At 41.4% G+C, this 21,734-nt stretch overlaps 1 protein-coding gene across 1 annotated transcript; it reads right to left on the minus strand.

Annotated features, from left to right (window-relative positions):
• Positions 1-3,584: 3,584 nt before the first annotated feature.
• On the minus strand, positions 3,585-9,188 carry LOC110498557 (E3 ubiquitin-protein ligase TRIM21-like). The gene is made up of 2 exons (XM_021575219.3): positions 9,018-9,188; positions 3,585-6,839 (listed from the first exon to the last, which is right to left on the minus strand). Exon 2 carries the CDS (start codon positions 6,835-6,837, stop codon positions 5,206-5,208), a length of 1,632 nt encoding a protein of 543 aa, XP_021430894.3. The 5' UTR covers positions 6,838-6,839; positions 9,018-9,188; the 3' UTR covers positions 3,585-5,205.
• Between the last annotated feature and the right edge of the window lie 12,546 nt (positions 9,189-21,734).

Consider the following 21,734-nt stretch of genomic DNA (forward strand, 5'->3'; position numbering starts at 1 on the left):
TACGGATACTATTTGGAATTTTCGTCTGCGATGTCGTGACCGCTCGCGCCTGTGGATTTCTGAACATAACGCGCCAAACAAATGGAGGTATTTTGGATGTAAAAATCTATCTTTATGGAACAAAAGGAACTTTTATTATGTAACTGGGAGTCTCGTGAGTGTAAACATCCGAAGATCATTAAAGGTAAGCAATTTAATTTATTGCTTTTCTGACTTTCGTGACCAATCTACTTGGCGGCTAGCTGTTTGTAATATTTTGTCTACTGAGAGAGATGTTTTTACATACACTTGGATAGCTTTCGCCGAAAAGCTTTATTGAAATCTGACACGCCAGGTGGATTAACAACAAGCTAAGCTGTGTTTTGCTATATTGCACTTGTGATTTCATGAAAATTAAATATTTTTAGTAATTTAATTTGAATTTGGCGCACTGCAATCCAGCTGATGTTGACGTAAATGATCCCGCTAACGGAATGGGTGCATCAAGAAGTTAACCAAACTATAAAATTCAGTAATAATAATTGGAAATGGTAAAAAATGTCTCTTATTCAATTATACATACCTCTGTCCCACATGTCCCACTGTGTCCGTTACAGCCTGTTTGAGTTCAGTGAGTACCACTACATTTTCCCCTGGTGGCTTATCTATTTGTCCACAGGAAGCTTATCTATAACCTAAACACCAGATGGCAGCCTCTAATATAATCAGTCCCGAGGCACAATCCCTCTTTTCATCATGTGACCTTGTATCGAAACATTTACTTCTACAAATTACAAAAATATTGCATTATTAGAGTGCTATCTGAAAGCCACTAATATCACCATCCACTTTGTTACTTTCACCAGTCTCCATATCTGTTTCATTCAACTAGGACCCTTTCTTCCTAATAGGAAGACCCTCTCAATCACTACTGCTAATACACACGGATCACTCTCAAACAATGTTCTGCTTTTACCCCTATTGTAAGGTTAAAAAACAAAACAGACATGATACATTTCTCCTTATTGGAAGCCACTGTTTTCATTTTAGCCTACCCTAACAATGTTACTCTATATATTTATTACCAATTTCTGTTGGATATTCACTTTCTGCTTCACAATTATTAAATGTCTATTATTTTGAGATGTATACGTATGTAATGCGCCGAAATGATAAAATACATCGGCCAATTCAGAAGGGGAGAGATAAACACTATAACTGGGCTGGCACTGTCTATCAGTCCACTGTAGATGGGGTGCTCTGTCCATAATAAGTTTGGCACCTGAGACAGGATAGACTGGGCCTTAAGTTTAGTTAACAAAACTCAGCTCACATAGAACTGGTTTGAGAATTCACTCAGACTCGCACCTCTTTCACATCACACAGAATCCCTATATACTGTTATAAACCTTAGGTATTCACACCACTCCATGTGCATCTTCAACGATTCCCTGTCGTTACATCCTATGCACCATATGTACCTTCAAAGGTTCTTGCCGCTATTTCCTATACATATAAAACGACACCCCATGCTCAATAACACCTAGTAGTCCCAGAGTACGATGGGTTGTGGTGGACGGAACCCATTGACAACATTATATATCGAAACATACAGTTGAAGTCAGAAGATTACGTACACCTTAGCCAAATACATTTAAACTCAGTTTTTCACAAATCCTGACATTTAAACCTAGTAAAAATCCTATTGTCTTAGGTCAGTTAGGATCACCACTTTATTTTAAGGAATGTGAAATGTCAGAATAATAGTAGAGAGAATGATTTATTTCAGCTTTTATTTTTTTTTATCACATAAAATTCAGTTACACCAGCTTTGTCAGGAGGAATGGGCCAAATTTCACGCAACTTATTGCGGGAAGCTTGTGGGAGGCTACCCAAAACGATTGACCCAAGTTAAACAATTTAAAGGCAACGCTATCAAATACTAATTGAGTGTATGTAAACGTCTGACCCACTGGAATTGTGATACAATGAATTATAAGTGAAATAATCTGTCTGTAAACAATTGTTGGAAAAATTACTTATGGCATGCACAAAGTAGATGTCCGAACCGACTCGCCAAAACTATATTTGGTTATCAAGAAATGTAATGACTCCAACCTAAATGTATGTAAACTTCCGACTTCAACTGTACCTGTATTAATAACTGATAAAGAAAACAAGAGAATACAAGATTTCACACAATATAATGTATCTTCACCTGCTTTTGTCAATCACCTGTTTCTATCTGTGTGAAACAGTTTGTGCACTTTATCAGATTTTTCCAGAAGAGTTTGAGACACTTTGCTTGTGTGCGCAACATACAGCACGTCTATACACTTCAGTTTCACTTAAGTAAAGTGACATTGACATGCTGCTCCCCACCCAGTGCTGCTCTGAGCTCTGGAACAGAATTAACCCTTTCACATGTCTGATCTCTCTTCATTCATGATACATTCTTGATACAACAGTGTCAATCAGAAATGTTAATTAAGGAGTTACTGCAGATGTATTGAAGGTTTTCTAAAGACATCGACTACAATAGAATTCACAGGGGATGAACAAATACAGTCCGTCTAGGTAGATTTGATCCTTATTTAACCTTTCACTGCAGTAGACTAAATCAGGGTCACACAGTGTTTCTTGTTAGTCTTCAACAAATCTACTTTGAAACAAAAGTCTACACCTCACGCGCATGGTTCTGGGCTTAATAAAAGACACCTGTACCATGTCAGATGTAGAGTTAAAATGTAATACATTGAGTTTGAACCCCGATATTACACTTTGTGTACATCACAGAGGACTGAAATATAACAAAACGGTTTGACAAAGCAACACTGGATTTTTGACTGTTTAAAAAAAAAGCTGACTAATTATGAACATATGAAACATTCATAACATTCCACCCATGCAGGAAAGGGCTACATGAGCAGGAAACATCAAGATTATGCCATTAAACATCCTCACTTTCACTTATCCTGATACGGATGTTTTATATTAGTTAAAAAAAAAAAAAATGCAGGTCCTACAAAAAATGTGGATTGATCATAACTGACAATACCTAAATTGTGGCGATAATGCAACATTTGACCAATTAGTACTTAATGAGTTGTTGACAATGTATCCATAAAAAAAATTGAATATCTATGACTGTATCTCTATTCATGAATGAAAGCAGAGTTTTAACCCCAAATATCTTTGATAAAATGTTTATACAGAGTAATAAAATAAATAAAAACAAGCAATGTTTGTGAGCGCTATCGGGAAAGACAGGATCAGTTCAGTGGGGGATATGAGTTTGTGTCTGTAATGCCATTAAGATATCCACTAAGAGGGAGAAACAATAAATGAATATACCCAATAATAACAACTATATATACCCAACAATAAAACAATATATTTAATGAATTTAAATGCTTGTGATTATCTTGGAAAAAGAGCCGTATCAGACCAGGGTTCAATATATTTGTGTTTCGGTCAAATACGTTAGCTGCACTTGATTGAGCTCGCCTGATGCAACGGAAGCAATGGAATAGTCCCAAATGTACAGACCCCGCCGATCTGGCACTACATACCTGCTCAATCAAACACCCAAAGTATTTTGAAACAAAACAAATACTATGTGAACCCAGGTCTGTCCTGTATGAGTTTGATTATTCCTATCTCTTCTTTTCCTCTACCTTCTGGTGGACATCAGGAATGAATCTCGGCTGGCCATGACCCCCATCCTGTCGTCTATGCTGGATCTGGCCTGCCATCACCTGGGCTTCGTGACCAAAGGATCCTTCATCATCACCCTGGTGGAGATCCCTTGCCTCATCCTCACCTACATCCACAATCAGCTGCAAGGGAAAGTACTTCCTTTATTTTATTAACTGTCTTAGATCCACAGCCAGTATGTCCTTTATCGTCCTCATCTACATCCAGAACTTTGGAACCTGCTCTAAGGCTGAGTATGTCCATTAACACATTCACTTACACAGTATGAACACACAGCTTTAAGGCTGAGTATGTCCTTCAACACATTCACTTATACAGTATGGACACACAGCTTTAAGGCTGAGTAGTCCTTTGTCACATTCCCCAAAATCCACAACCAGTTACAACTTTATTTAGCGGAGACACACTTTTTTTGCCAGAATTTCTGGTGACCACACCACACCACAAATCTGAGACAACCTTAAAGTCAATACATTTAGATTTTTACATGAACAAATAACCTTAAATGTATTATATTTTCATCTCTCTTATCAAAATTAAGAGAACCAATACATTTACTCAATAAAATTGTATTTCCGTCTTTCTTAAAAAAGTTTGTATATTGTCCCATAATATAATCTGTACTCTTATTTTTTTGTCTCCCCCTATCGCCCAAAAAATATGTTTATACAGTTGAAGTCAGAAGTTTACATACACTTAGGTTGGAGTCATTAAAACTCGTTTTTCAACCACTCCACAAATGTATTGTTAACAAACTATAGTTTGCAAGTGCATGACACAAGTCATTTTTCCAACAATTGTTTACAGACAGATTATTTCACTTATAAATCACTGTATCACAATTCCAGTGGGTTATAAATTTACATACACTTAAGTTGACTGTGCCTTTAAACAGCTTGGAAAATTGCAGAAAATGATGTCATGGCTTTAGAAACTTCTGATAGGCTAATTGACATAATTTGAGTCAATTGGAGGTGTTCCTGTAGATGTATTTCAAGGCCCACCTTCAAACTCAGGACCTCTTTGCTTAACATCATGGGAAAATCAAAAGAAAACAGCCAAAACCTAGTGTAGTCCTAGAGTGTAGTCCTAGAGTGTAGTCCTAGAGTGTAGTCCTAGAGTGTAGTCCTAGAGTGTAGTCCTAGAGTGTAGTCCTAGAGTGTAGTCCTAGAGTGTGCAAAGCAGTCATCAAGGCAAAAGGTGGCTACTTTGAAGAATCTAAAATCTAAAATATATTTTGATTTGTTTAACACTTTTTGGTTTACTACTATTTGTTAGTTCATAGTTTTGATGTCTTCCCTATTATTCTCATATGTAGAAAATAGTACAAATAAAGAAAACCCTTGAATGAGTAGGTGTCCAAACATTTGACTGCTACTGTACATGTATTTGGGTTTTTTAATATGTTGAACCAACTACACCTTTAAGTCAATTTCAGTTGATAGCCTTTTCAGCAAATATAAGCATTGATTACCTATGTTATGATGAAAATGTTCCTCCATTGTTTAATCAGTGTGTGTGAATGACAGGAGAAATGATGAGTGGGGCTGAGTTTTTACCACCAGCATTCATACAGGGGCTGAAGAATGGATAGAGTTTCTCTGTAAAGGTGCAGCCAGTGAAAGAGTAGATATGAGACCTGGCCTCCACATCGTAAAAAGAGACCTGACCCTCCTCGTAGTCAACGAACACCCCCACCTTCTGGGGCTTCTCTCTCAAGGAAAGGAAGACAGGGGGGAAGGTACAGGCTTTGTAAGTATTCCCATCCCTCAGAGACACAGTCCAGAGTCTATACGCAGAGCTAGGTGAGATATTAACCTTCCTGCCTTTGGGCTGTCTGGCCACACCTACATCCCAGTCAGTTTTCCGCTTAACCGTCACCTCATAGTAAAATCTCCCTGAGGAGAAGCCATCCTTTCCAAGGACAATGGGATACTGATAAAACCTTTTTGGATTGGGAGGACGATTCTGTGGTGTGTCTCCACATCGTACTTGTTTTCCATCTTCAGACATGATGAGATATAGATGTGCCGTATCGGGGTCCAGAGTCACATCTACTGCATACTGCCAAATCCTCTTCAGTTTGACTTCAAGCAGCTTCTCCATCTCTTTATTCAGTGTCTCCTCCAGCTGAGACACAGCTCTCCTCACAGTCCCCACACAGAGATCACTGTGAACACTGATCTCAGACCAGTCCTTGGTGAGTGGAGGGGTGCACACCACGGATGAGAAGCTCTGGAGAAGTTGGAGGTGGTCCTCAGTGTGTGAGAGCTGCTTCAGCTCAGTGCTTCTCCTCTTTAGCTCAGTGATTTCCTGCTCCAGTTCTTTAATGAGCCCTTCAGCCTGACACTCTACCGCTTTCTGCCTCTCCTCAATCACCTCAATGAGCTCCGCCTGGCTTTTCTCAATGGATCGCACCAGAGCAGTGAAGACCTTTATGCTGTCTGCTATCTCTCTCTCTGCATCTCTCTTGCTGAGATCTACTGAGAATTTGATATCTTTAACCTTCTTCAGTCGCCCCTGGATAATCAGCTGTACTTCTGCCTCAGTTTTCCCCAGCTGAACCTTCCTCTCCCCAGACTCTTCCTCTATAGGAACAGTGTCATGAGTCTTGTGGTCTGTTTCAGTGCAGAACTGACACACACATGTCTGGTCAGTCCTACAGAACAGCTCCAGGAGTCTGTCGTGCTTCTTACAGATCCTGTCTTCCAGGTTCACCACAGGGTCGATCAGTTTGTGTCTCTTTAATGGCAAGGCTATCTGATGAGGCTCAAGGTGAGTCTCACAGTAAGAGGTCTGACACACCAGGCAGGACTTCAGGGCTTTGTGCTTCATCCCAGTACAGACGTCACACGGAACTATTTCCGGTTTGGAAGGGGACCCATCTTTACGTCTGTCTCTCGTCTTTTTAAAATTCTCTACAACTTCTCTGAAGGTTGCGTTGATGTGAAGCTTAGGTCGTCTCGAGAATGTCTCCTGACACAGTGGACATTGACACATGTTCTTGCCATTCCAGTACTTTGTGACACAGGCCATGCAGAAGTTGTGTCCACATGAAGTGGAGACTGGCTCAGTGAACACATCCAGACAGATAGAGCACAGGAACTGCTCTTCAGACAGGAGACTGCTGGAGGAAGCCATATCTAGAAAGAAGGCGGAACTATGAATTATTTCCTGGAATGAGTCAGCTCTCGATTGTTTCAGTGCCATTGTCAACATGGCATTTAGAGACACTAACCAACACGGATTAAAATTGTTTAAACATACAACCAGGGTTGGGTAGGTTACTTTCTAAATGTAATCCGATACAGTTACTAGTTACCTGTCCGATATTGTAATCAGTTACATAACTTTAGGATTACCCAAACTCAGTAACGTTCCGTGCATTCCGTTACTTTTAGATTACTTTCCCCTTAAGAGGCATTAGAAGAAAACAAAAATGTATGTTACCAATTGAACGACATCTATCGCAGGACAAATCAATGTTAAAATGTACATAGCTGGCAATATATGGATGTTACATTTACTTAATGGATTGGTTATGTAGGCTTCTTCTAACCCATTGCTTTCTACTACATATAATAACACAATTCAATTATATCTTTACAGTTAAAAACCAAAGTCTATCAGAATTCCAGTCATTCCAATAAATGTTATACCTCTTGATCTTCAGGAATAGGACTTGGAAATATGGCAGTATAGATTAGCCAAATTGTTTTACCTGAGCATGACCCCAAAACGAAGGAATTATTAGCCAGTCCTACTCTGTTGTTTATGATTTTGTTGTCATGGAGGACTGATTGGGCTCTTTGATTCGAGTTGAAAAATTAAAAGCTGCGCTCATGGAATGGCATGCTTTGAGCACTACTGAAAAGTGCTATTTACATGTGAAAAACAAACGCCATATGCTGCATTTGCTATAGGCCTATTCTTTACCTTTTTGTTGGTGACACTTTGATATCTTGATAATATGCAGCTGTTTAAAGGGCAAATACAGAATTGAAACAATAACGAAACGGGCTGCCCGACTCTGTTTTGGTAAAAAGCTGAGGGATGGGCCTGGAGAAATGTAACCACTCTCAGATTAATAGACAGAGCTGTGGATGCAAGGACTGACCATTCATGATATCAAAATGATTGTTTAACCATGTTATGAGGCTATACAGTGTTTGTTTACATTTACAATGTTTATAAACACGGGAGAAAAACAAGTTTATATTTTCGGTTCTGATGCGGTATGAAAGTTGAACTAAGCTCATGAGGCATTTACAAGTTCTATTCTTCAAGAATCAATGGATATATATGGATATATGAATATGTATATAATTTATAAATCCAAAAATGGATGTAACAACTACAGATTGTCCCTTTAAGTCTCTCAAAAGTGTTCAAGTTTGAGCATGTCTCCATTAGGCCTATGGATAAAACATTTTATCAGCATGAATTAGATTGAGCAATAAAAGCCCCACTTTTATTCCATAGGCTGGGATCCTCCCTATGCAGCTGTTGCAAGAGCGCATTTTTCACTGGCTGTCCATTGGTTTCAAGAACAATGATTGATAGGTAGTTTAAACTTCTTGAATTCAAAAGTTATTGGGTTCAAATACACATTTAGATTTGTGAACATCCATCCACAACAACCACAATCCGTGGCGCAAATAGCTAAATGAGAGAGCAGCAGTGTGATTCACATCAATGCGCTGTGTAGATATCAATAATAAGTGATATCCGTATCGCCGTAGACTACACCACTGCTGTCATCTTTACCTCCAAGCGTTTATTCAAATTGGATAATCTTTGGATGCCGACAGCAGTCGCACCATTGGAAGACATAGGTTGGATTGTAGCCTACAAAAGCCTATTCCTGCTCTTTTCCCGCGATCCATCAAACACATTTGGTGTGTCATCATAGCTGGTCTCTGACTTGTGGTCAGACTCGCTCAGGTGGAACAAATTTAAACACGTGCCTTTTTTCAATGCTGATTTGAATGTCAAAGATTTTTTGTCGCAAACATCCTTTCTGAATTTTTAAGTAATCCTTGAAGTAATCAATTCGTTTTTCAAAAGTATCGGTAATCTGATTACATTTTTTGGTTGTTGCTGATAACGTAACGTAACAACCTTTTTTTGTAATCCCTTACATTGAACAGATTACATGTAATCCGTTACTCCCCAAACCTGCATACAACATACGGTATAAATTTGTCAATCTACAAAATAAAGTTAAACATAGGTACTGTAACCGATAAAGAAAACAGGAGAATACAAGAATTCAAAAAAGTAGAATGCATCTTCACCTGCCCTTGTAAATCTCTACTCACCTGTATCTATGTGTGTGTAAAAGAGTTTGGGCACTTTATCAGATTTATCGGAACTATATACTGTGGTATAAAAAAAAAGACTGCGTAGCTGTCTTAATGGTTTTCCAGAAGAGTTTGAGATCGTTTGCTTGTGTGCGCAACATAAAGTATGTCTATACACTTCAGTTTCTCTGTAGTAAAATGACGTTGACATGCTGCTCCCCACCCAGTGCTGCTCTGAGCTCTGGAACAGAATTAACCCTTTCACATGTCTGATCTCTCTTCATTCATGATACATTCTTGATACAACGGTGTGAATCAGAAATGTTCATTAAGGAGTTACTGCAGATGTATTGAAGGTTTTCTAAAGACATCGACTAGAATAGAATTCACAGGGGATGAACAAATACAGTCCGTCTAGGTAGATTTGATCCTTATTTAACCTTTCACTGCAGTAGACTAAATCAGGGTCACACAATGTTTCTTCTACACCTCACGCACATGGTTATGGGCTTAATAAAATACCATGTCAGATATGGAGTTGAAATGTAATACATTGAGTTTGCATCCCAATATTACACTTTATATACATCACAGAAGACTGAAATATAACAAAACGGTTTGACATAGTAACACTGGATTTTCGACTGTTGAATTATTTATTTCGTTTGATTAATGATGAAAATATGAAACATATTCATAACATCCCACCCATTTTTTTATTTTACCTTTCTTTAACTAGGCAAGTCAATTAAGAACAAATTCTTATTTTCAATGACGGACTAGGAACAGTGGGTTAACTGCCTGTTCAGGGGCAAAACAACAGATTTGTACCTTGTCAGCTCAGGGATTTGCTCAGGGATTTGAACTTGCAACCTTTCAGTTACTAGTCCAACGCTCTAACCACTAGGCTACCCTGCTGCCACATGAGTCCACTAGATCATTTGACTGCAGGAAAGGGGTACATAAGCAGCAAAATATCCCAAATTATACCTTTAAACATACTCACTTTCGCTCATACGAACTACCAGTTCATCAAGTCATGCCAGACAATGGGAATGTAAGAAAATGCCTGTGCTCGCCATATGCTGAATGCCTACATATGCTGAATGCCTACATATGCTGCTTGTGGTGCCTAAAGAAGTGTTTAACGTACCTGAATGGTTTTACGGAGTACCACTTTAATCCATTTCTATATTGTGAATGGCGTTTATGCACATTTTACACCAAACTAGCATTTGCGATACTTGCCCCCTATTGTCTCAACACTCAACACACACATTCACGCTCTTTCTTCTTTCTACCTCTACCTCTCTCTGTAGGAGTTTGTAACAGTAAGAATATGCTGGGAAGGGACCGGGCCGGGGCAGGTGGAGACAGTCGTGAGATGAAGCCCATGGTGAGTTAACAAAACGTTTCCAACAGAGAATACATTCATTTACCTCCATAATCTAGAGTCATACACCCAACATGATGACACTGATAAAAAACAAAAAACACAGTACATGTAAAATGCACATAAAATCAGCAGTGTAATGTTTGGATTTAGTCTTGTCAGGTGATCTGTTGTGTCCTCAATTTTGGTCTAATAATTTCCCCATCATCTCCAAACTCTTCCTTTTCAAGTGCTACCATGCTTATGCTGATGCATAGAATTTTTCTTCTGTGAGAAACATTTCAATATTGCCCCATCCATATAGGCCTAAATGGGAAAACCCACTCAACTATCTTTGAGTATTTTTGTCATTAGTCCACTGTTGATACAGTCCCAGAATGTTTTGCATTTTGCATCATCATGACGTGGCAAGTGACACTTTGCTAATTTGCTTCTTGAATGTCCAAAATCTTGAAGACTTGACTGCTGACAGGCCACATATTTTGGGACTGTTATTGTAGTTTGGTGCTATTCTACAGGTTGTGGCGTTTTGGTTTTGTTTAGCCTCTTGTGGGTGAAGTTATCGTGAGAGATTATTCAAATGTGTTATTTTTTTTAATCAATACTACTGTTTGCATATCAATGTCTTTTTGCATTGTGGGATTGATGATAATGGTTGCTACTTGTGATGTATTCCTGCTTGACAAATACAACTGACTAGCGCGGACATTTTAGGAACATTTGTGAATTTATTTTTCTACATTTGTGCAATGTGTTCTCCCTCGCCTGTTAACAGGATCGTGTTACTACGGTGGATCAGATATGAAATAGACATTTACTCTAATACGAATGTTTTCTATTACTCTAATGTATGAAATGCAGGCCCAAGAGCACTGAAGTTGCCTTATGTCAGAGGCAATGCTTGATCATAACTGACAATCCCAAAATTGTGGCAACATTGAGTCATTACTGCTTACTAAGTTTGTAATACTCTATCCATAGAAAAAGGGATTCCCTATGACTGGATCTCTATTCCCTTCATGCGTTTGTGTCATGACACAGAACTGTTGTAACATTTTTATGCCGATGAATGAAAGGAAACAATCAATGCCCTCTTGTATTTGTCAGAGCTGTGGGGCAAGAGAGAATCAGTTCAATCTTGGACATGGGTTTGTGTCTGCATGTCACTAAGATATCCACTAAGAGAGAGAAATATACCCAAATATAAAAACAATAATGTATGTATACCCAACAATAAAACAATATATTGAATTAAATTGAATGCTTGTGATTGGGATGTGGTGAAATGGAAATTGCACAGGCTTCAAAGTATATTTTTTCTGTCAAATACGTTAGCTGCACTTGAGCTTCCCTGGTGCATTATAACCAAAAGAATAGTCCCAAAAGTACAACCCCACCAACCTGGCACCACAAAATTAGAATTATTAAATGTCTATGTCTGGCACTCCATATACAGGCTCAATCAAATGCTCAATGTGTCTGACAGAAAACAAATACAATTGGAATTCAGGTCTGTCCTGTATCAGTTTGACTATTTTCTAACTCAATTTTACTCTACCCTGTGGTGGATATCAGGAATAAATCCCAGCTGACCATGACCCCCATCCTGTCCTCTATGCTGCGATTGGTCGACTTCCACCTGGATACCATGACCATCCTCACCTAGATCCACAACCAGCTCAAAGGAAAAGTACGTCCTTTATCACATTCACCTACATCCACAACCAGGTCAAAGGCTAAGAAGGTGCCATATCATTATCTTCTCTTTGAGAGAGAATAAGAGGTTAAGAGAGAAAAATGTTATAACTTTTGGTGAAAGGTCAGCATTAGATCTAAATATATGTTTCATGATTAGCTACTCGTGGTGTGATTGTGATAACATACAGGAACTCAAGTCCTTTTTTTCACCCGACCTAAAATACCTCACAATCAAATGCCGACCGTATTACCTCTCAAGAGAATTCTCTTCGGTTATAGTCACAGCCGTGTATATTCCTCCTCAAGCCGATACCACGACGGCACTCAAAGAACACTCACTGGACTTTATACAAACTGGAAACCACATATCCTGAGGCCGCATTTATTGTAGCTGGGGTTTTTACCAACCAAATTTGAAGAAAACGCTACCGCTACCGAACACATTGACTGTAGGACTCGAGCGATAATGCAACTCCAACTTCCAGGATGCCTACAAGGCCCTCCCCCGCCCTCCCTTCGGCAAATCTGATCACGACTCTATTTTGGTCCTCCCTTCCTATAGGCAGAAGCTCAAACAGGAAGTACACGTGCTAAGGACTATTCGAAGCTGGTCTGACCAATCGGAATCCACGCTTCAAGATTGTTTTGATCATGAGGCCTCGGATATGTTCCGGGTAGACTCCGAGAATAACATCGACTAATACACTTATACGGTGACTGAGTTTATCAGGACGTGTATAGGAGATGTTGTACCCACTGTGACTATTAAAACCTACCCTAACCAGAAACTGTGGATAGATGGCAACATTCGTGCAAATGAGAGCATCCTGTTGGGCTGTATCACCACCTGGTACGGCAACTGCACCTCCCGCAAACGCAGGGCTTTCCAGAGGGTGGTGTAGTCTGCTCAACGCATCACCGGGGGCAAACTACCTGCCCTCCAGGACACCTACACCACCCGATGTCACAGAAAGGCCAAAAAGATAATCAAGGACAACAACCACCCGAGCCACTGCCTGTTCACACCGCTATCATCCAAGAAGGCGAGATCAGTACAGGTGCATCAAAGTTGGGACCAAGAGACTGAAAAACAGCTTCTATCTCAAGGCCATCAGACTGTTAAATAGCCATCACTAGCCGGCTACCACCCAGTTACTCAATCCTGCACCTTAGAGGCTGCTGCCCTATATACATAGACTTGAAATCACTGGCCACATTAAAATGGAACACGAGTCACTTTAATAATTTTTACATATTTTGCATTACTCATCTCATATATATATATATATATATATATATATATATATATATATATATATATATATATATATATATATATATATATATAAATATACTGTTTTCGATCCCATTATACTGTATCTTAGTCTATGCCGCTCTGACATTGCTTGCCCAAATATTTATGTATTCTTAATTCCATTCCTTTACTTTAGATTTGTATTGTGTGTTGTTTTGAAACTATTAAATATTACTGCACTGTTGGAGCTAGAAACACAAGCATTTCTCTACATCCCAAATAACATCTGCTAAACAAGTGTCTGTGACAAATACAATTTGATTTGACGAATTAAAGCAACATAACTTGGATTACTTTTTCATTTAATTTGAATGAAGTGGCTTAGCAAACGCAGCATGACAATGTGAACATGAATGTTCAAGAATTGCAAATCGAACCATACGTTACCCTCCTTTCTAGAGTAGCGTTAATAAAGATGATGCTAACATTATCTCACAAATGTGAGGACGTTTGAGGCGGTAAACCTTATGCCGTTTATTCTTCTTTCAACATTTTTCAAGTGAACCTTTATTTAACTAGTCAAGTCGGTTATGAACAAATTCTTATTTACAATGACGGCCTACACCGGCCAAACCCAGACAACGCTGGGCCAATTGTGCCCCGCCCTATGGGACTCCCAATCCCGGCCGGTTGTGGTACAGCCTGGATTCGAACCAGGGTGTCTGCAGTGACACCTCTAGCACTGAGATGTAGTGCCTCTCTGCTGTCTGTGAAGAGATAAGCAGGCTGTAGGATGACTCTGATGCTACGATTAGATAGAGCCCACTCAGCACAACTTTTCTTCCATTCAACCTTCCCTCATTGCATTTCTCCATAGGCGTTACCACCCCGTGTTAGAGGCCAAGTGGGCATGACTGGGCATGATTGAAATCATACTCAGCACTCAAATATCCAAGGAACGTCATACAATTCACGGAATCTCGCAAATCTGTTTTGAAAGATAATGACTATATGACAAATTATCTTATGTACCCTAGTTAATTTTGGAATAATAAGTGCCGCGGGCCGCTTTCAACCTGAGAAGTCGTGTTCTTGGTTCAGCTCCCCTTTGAGGGATAGTTTTCCTTCTGTCAAAGAAGGTCAACAATATGGGTAGGTGAAAAGCTATGATCCCTTATTGATATCACTTATTAAATCCGCGTCAAGCACTATGGATGCATGGGAGGAGTGATTTGTTCCTAACGTTTTGTGCACTCAGTATATTCATATGTACAGAAAATGTCATTAGAATATTTCAGAGGAGAACCGTGGCATCACAATCTCACACTCAATTCGTGCAAATACGTACAAAAAGTATTTCAGCAGATTTTGTGCGTTTTCGTGCATTTTTCTGCGGCTTAGTTTGTGTGAAAATACTTTTTTTTTTGTGCAACTTAATTCGTAGGAAAAGCCCATTTTTTGTGTCACTTCAATCACAGAAAAGTATGTTTTTGGGCAATCTCTGAGCAATCTTTTAAAAGTTATTGGAGCAATGCATTTTGGGCAATGCTTTTCTACGCGGTCTTTGTGTTCCACATTTATTTATATAAAAAACAAACGTGTTAACAACCGAATTATGTTAACAAATCATGTTGTCCCCGAAATACTTATAATATAATACTATCCTTACGTTTTATTAAAAACATTTATAATGCCAATGCTGTTTTCTATGCTTGTTTTCGCTTAATACTGTTGTATGCTGGTGCTTATGTTCGATTTTATGAGGGTTGGCAGATTTTTTAGTTTTTTTGTGGCATCAATGAAAGCATTTGATTGGGGAATGGGGATACATTTTCAAGATGGGAAACTAATTCATCAATAAACAGAAGACCTGCAGAAAATATGTTTGGTTTAAATTCCCCTGGTGCAACTGCATGGTACTTGCAACTATAACGAGTCTGGACTATAATCAATTAAGCCATATCAATGCAGTTAAACAGGTTAATGTAAAACAATGAACTATGTTGGCTTAGACTTATGGAGCTTCGAAGGCTGTTTCATGACGATTATTGCGGCCGTGTCAATCATGTTATATACTTTTGTAATAAGGCATTTGCCATCATTGTAGGCCAAAATTTGGCAGCAGCGTTGGGATCACGTCCCGCTCACGTCTAGTTATGTGATCTAGTGGTGGGAAGCATTCTTTTTTTTCAACATTGCGTTGGATAAAGCAACAACGGGCGTGACGGATAGAAGTCATCACGACAGGTGTGATCAAGCCTTTTACATCAAAGTTCTCTGAAGCCGAATGGAAAGTGCTATGCCCTGACCTGTTAATCAGAAGAAAATCCTCCGTGACTGTCTAATTTACATAAGACCCAAAACAAACACATTGTACACATTTACAACCATGGTGTTATTTTGTTACTGATGTTTATACCTAATAACCTGATCCACATCATGCAGGTAGACACATAATGTAAGTGTGTCATGCAGCAAAACACAACTATCCTTTTTTTTTAGGGTGCAAACCAGTTATATGAATCACTGTTATCCATCCTGTTCTGATCTAATGAAATGGGTGTAGGGTTGATATACAAACACCCAGTCATGAAGGATGAAGCTCGGCCCCTCTTGGTTCTCATTGGTGAAGACTGAACTCAAGTTAGGTCAGACTCCCGTACATGTTATACTCCAGATGTTGTAGATAAACCCTTTTTACGGTGATATAACTTGTATCATTGCTATAGGGTTGTGAAACCCATAGCCGAATGACTTCAGACTGAGCATTTCTCCCTGGAAATTGCTGCTGACATTGAACATTGTTCAGGGTATTTAATTAATATCAGACTCGCCTATACCACTATTCCCAACATCTTATAACTGATAGGTTGTAAATAAACCCTTCTTAATATGATATTATCATGATTATAGGGCTGTGGTAACCCTTTGCCGAATGGCTAAAGACTGAGCATTTCTCACCATTTATTTACAGAGATCAATTTCTGTTTTTTATGAAGACATTTTTTTTACCCTTATTTTACCAGGTAAGTTGACTGAGAACACATTCTCATTTACAGCAATGGCCTGGGGAATAGCTACAGGGATGAATGAGCCACTTGATTAGATGATTAGGTGACCGTGGTGGTCTGAAGGCCAGATTGGGAATTTAGCCAGGACACCGGGGTTAACACCCCTACTCTTACGATAAGTGCCATGGGATCTTTAGTGACCACAGAGAGTCAGGACACCCGTTTAACGTCCCATTCAAATGATGGAACCCTACACAGGGCAATGTCCCCAATCACTGCCCTGGGGCATTGGGATATTTCTTTAGACAAGAGGAAAGAGTGACTCGTACTGGCCCTCCAACACCACTTCCAGCAGCATATGGTCTCCCATCTAGGGACCAACCAGGACTAACCCTGCTTAGCTTCAGAAGCAAGCCATCAGTGGGATGCAAGGTGGTAAGCTGCTTGCTATAGGCAGTATCCATTTATTTACAGTAGCTTGTTGATTAATTATAAAAATGCCAAATATACCAAAAGCTGAATCAAACAGAGATGTACGACTATTTAACCATGTTGATCATTACTGAAACATGCAAACTACAAACATTTAAAGATAATGAACACATATTATTATTATACCTTTATTTAACTAGGCAAGTCAGTTAAGAACAAATTCTTATTTTCAATGACAGCCTAGGAACAGTGGGTTAAATGCCTGTTCAGGGGCAGAACGACAGATTTGTACCTTGTCAGCTTGGGGATTTGAACTTGCAACCTTGCGGTTCCTAGTCCAACGTTCTAACCACTAGGCTACCCTGCCACCCCATGACAACTAGATACAACTATTTTATTAAAAAATCATTCATACAAAAGTCATGAGTTGACTATAACATGACTACAAACAAAGTGAGTTGTGTGTATATGTCTGTACGTTTTTGTGTGCGTGTGTGTATTATGGTGTGTATTATACATTTCCCATCATAAAAATGTAACCAACAACCTGCTCAAAGGCACAGTACTTCCCTTATTATATTCACTGTCTTAGATCTGCAGTAACAATGGAAAAGTATGTTCTTTATCGAAGTGCAGTACTGTGGGACCAGCTCAAAGGCTGAATATGTCCTTTACCACATTCACATATACAGTATCAATAACCAGCTCAAAGGCTGAGTATGTCCTTTACCACATTCACTTATACAGTATCAATAACCAGCTTAAAGGGTCCATCTGTAGCTTCTACATCCCTTGTTGTACTTATAAATGAATGATATAACCCCATTGATTCTTGAAAAACGTAACTCATGACCTTAGATTGACAGGAGAGATGATGAGAAGGGCAGATTTTTGACCATCACCATTACCAGAGGGACCGAAGTAAGAATAGAGTGTCTCTGTAAAGGTGTAGCCAGTGAAAGAGTCAGTAGATATGAGACCTGGCCACATCATAGAAGGAGACCTGACCCTCCTCGTAGTCCACAGACACCCCCATCCTTCTGGGGCTTCTCTCTCAATGAGAGGAGGATAGAGTGGGATGTACAGGCTTGGTACTCATTTCCATCCCTTAGCATCACAGTCCAGAGTCCATCCTCAGGTGTCAGTGTGATATTCACCTTCATGTCAGTGGACTCTCTTGCCACTCCTAAAACCCATGAAGTCTTCCCCTTAACCGTCACTTCATAAGTAAAATCTCCCTGGGGAGAAGAAATCCTCTCCAAGGACAATGGCAAAACGATCAAACCTTTTTGGATTGTCAGGAAGATTCTGTGGTCTCTCCACATCTTACTTGTTTTCCATCTTCAAACAGGATGAGATATAGATGAACTTGGCTAACGTTAAAGTCGTTAATCGTTAGCTATTTTGGTTATAATGTCTTTACACGTTAGCTAGCTAATGTAGCTGACTAACTTACCGGTCGCGCAGTCCCTCTACCACCATCTATCTCTATGATGGACCACATGTCATGTTGTGTCTTGTTTCTGTCCTTTCCCTTCACCCTGTCTCCCTCTGCTGGTCGTTATTAGGTTACCTTTTCTCCCCCTCTTTCCCCCAGCTGTTCCTTGTCTCCTCCTAACTACCTCGTCACCCCTTTTCCCACCTGTTCCCTTTTTCCCTCTGATTAGTCTTCTATATCTCTCTCTGTTTTTGTTTCTGTCTTTGTCGGATTCTTGTTTGTGTTGTTCATGCCTGAACCAGACTATCGTCATGTTTGCTGCAACCTTGTCCTGTCCTGTCGGAATCTGCCGGTCCATCTGAGCCTACGTTTGTTTTGTTATTAAAGAAGCTCTGTTTACGTTAAGTCGCTTTTGGGTCCTCATTCACGCACCGTAACAGAAGAATCCGACCAAGAATGGACCCAGCGACTTCGGATCCTCTCCACTCAGCCGTCGAGATCCAGGGAGCGATGCTAGGCAGACACGAGCAGGAATTGTCTGCTGCTCGACATGCCGTTGAGACCCTGGCCACCCAAGTCTCCAACCTCACAGAACAGGTTCACCATCTCCGCCTCGATCCACCGGCCACTTCCAGGGCTTTCGAATCTCCGGAGCCCAGAATCAATAACCCGCCGTGTTACTCTGGGGAGCCCACTGAATGCCGCTCGTTCCTCACCCAGTGTGATATTGTGTTTTCTCTCCAGCCCAACACTTACTCCAGGAGCACTGCTCGTGTCGCCTACGTCATATCTCTCCTTATTGGACGGGCTCGTGAGTGGGGCACGGCAATCTGGGAGGCAAGGGCTGAGTGTACTAACCAGTATCAGGACTTTAAGGAGGAGATGATACGGGTTTTTGATCGATCTGTTTTTGGGGAGGAGGCTTCCAGGGTCCTGTCCTCCCTATGTCAAGGTAATCGATCCATAACAGACTACTCTATTGAGTTTCGCACTCTTGCTGCCTCCAGTGGCTGGAACGAGCCGGCTTTGCTCGCTCGTTTTCTGGAGGGTCTCCGCGCAGAGGTAAAGGATGAGATTCTCTCCCGGGAGGTTCCTTCCAGCGTGGATTCCTTGATTGAACTCGCTATTCGCATTGAGCGACGGGTTGATCTTCGTCACCGAGCTCGTGGAAAGGAGCTCGCGTTCTCCGTTGCCCCCCTCTCCGCATCACTACCATCTTCCTCTGCCGGCTCGGGTGCTGAGCCTATGCAGCTGGGAGGTATCCGCATCTCGACTAAGGAGAGGGAACGGAGAATCACCAACCGCCTCTGTCTCTATTGCGGTTCTGCTGGTCATTTTGTCACTTCATGTCCAGTAAAAGCCAGAGCTCATCAGTAAGCGGAGGGCTACTGGTGAGCGCTACTACTCCTGTCTCTCCTTCAAGATCCTGCACTACCTTGTCGGTCCATCTACGCTGGACCGGTTCGTCAGCTTCCTGCAGTGCCTTAATAGACTCTGGGGCGGAGGGCTGTTTTATGGACGAGACCTGGGCTCGGGAACATGACATTCCTCTCAGACAGTTAAGGGAGTCCACGGCCTTGTTCGCCCTGGATGGTAGTCCTCTCCCCAGGATTCAGCGTGAGACGCTACCTTTAACCCTCACTGTTTCTGGTAATCATAGCGAAACCATTTCTTTTTTAATTTTTCGTTCACCTTTTACACCTGTTGTTTTGGGCCATCCCTGGCTAGTTTGTCATAATCCTTCCATTAATTGGTCTAGTAATTCTATCCTCTCCTGGAACGTCTCTTGTCATGTGAAATGTTTAATGTCTGCTATCCCTCCTGTTTCCTCTGTCTCTTCTTCACAGGAGGAGCCTGGTGATTTGACAGGGGTGCCGGAGGAATATCACGATCTGCGCACGGTGTTCAGTCGGTCCAGGGCCACCTCTCTTCCTCCACACCGGTCGTATGATTGTAGTATTGATCTCCTTCCGGGAACCACTCCCCCCCGGGGTAGACTATACTCTCTGTCGGCTCCCGAACGTAAGGCTCTCGAAGATTATTTGTCTGTAGCTCTTGCCGCCGGTACCATAGTCCCCTCCTCCTCTCCCGCCGGAGCGGGGTTTTTTTTTGTTAAGAAGAAGGACGGGTCCCTGCGCCCCTGCATAGATTATCGAGGGCTGAATGACATAACAGTGAAGAATCGTTATCCGCTTCCTCTTATGTCTTCAGCCTTCGAGATCCTGCAGGGAGCCAGGTTTTTCACTAAGTTGGACCTTCGTAACGCTTACCATCTCGTGCGCATCAGGGAGGGGGACGAGTGGAAGACGGCGTTTAACACTCCGTTAGGGCACTTTGAATACCGGGTTCTTCCTTTCGGCCTCGCTAACGCTCCAGCTGTCTTTCAGGCATTAGTCAATGATGTCCTGAGAGACATGCTGAACATCTTTGTTTTCGTTTACCTTGACGATATCCTGATTTTTTCACCGTCACTCCAGATTCATGTTCAGCACGTTCGACGTGTCCTCCAGCGCCTTTTAGAGAATTGTCTTTTTGTGAAGGCTGAGAAGTGCTCTTTTCATGCCTCCTCCGTCACATTTCTCGGTTCTGTTATTTCCGCTGAAGGCATTAAGATGGATCCCGCTAAGGTCCAAGCTGTCATTGATTGGCCCGTCCCTAGGTCACGCGTCGAGCTGCAGCGCTTTCTCGGCTTCGCGAACTTCTATCGTCGTTTCATCCGTAATTTCGGTCAGGTGGCCCTTACTTCTGTCAAGACGTGCTTTAAGTGGTCCGTTTCCGCCCAAGGAGCTTTTGATCTCCTCAAGAATCGTTTTACATCCGCACCTATCCTTGTTACACCTGACGTCACTAGACAGTTCGTTGTCGAGGTTGACGCGTCAGAGGTGGGCGTGGGAGCCATTATTTCTCAGCGCTCCCTCTCTGACGACAAGGTCCACCCTTGCGCGTATTTTTCTCATCGCCTGTCGCAGTCAGAACGTAACTATGATGTGGGAAACCGCGAACTGCTCGCCATCCGCTTAGCCCTAGGCGAATGGCGACAGTGGTTGGAGGGGGCGACCGTTCCTTTTGTCGTTTGGACTGACCATAGGAACCTTGAGTACATCCGTTCTGCCAAACGACTTAATGCGCGTCAGGCGCGCTGGGCGCTGTTTTTCGCTCGTTTCGAGTTCGTGATTTCTTATCGTCCGGGCTCTAAGAACACCAAGCCTGATGCTTTATCTCGTCTCTTCAGTTCTTCAGTAGCCTCCACTGACCCCGAGGGGATTCTCCCTGAGGGGCGTGTTGTCGGGTTGACTGTCTGGGGAATTGAGAGGCAGGTAAAGCAAGCACTCACTCAAACTCCGTCGCCGCGCGCTTGTCCTAGGAACCTTCTTTTCGTTCCCGTTCCTACTCGTCTGGCCGTTCTTCAGTGGGCTCACTCTGCCAAGTTAGCCGGCCACCCTGGCGTTCGGGGTACGCTTGCTTCCATTCGCCAGCGTTTTTGGTGGCCCACCCGGGAGCATGACAC

The sequence above is a fragment of the Oncorhynchus mykiss genome, chromosome 19, assembly GCF_057628025.1.
Source record: "Oncorhynchus mykiss isolate SJ-2025 chromosome 19, ASM5762802v1, whole genome shotgun sequence".
Taxonomy (NCBI): Eukaryota; Metazoa; Chordata; class Actinopteri; order Salmoniformes; family Salmonidae; genus Oncorhynchus; species Oncorhynchus mykiss.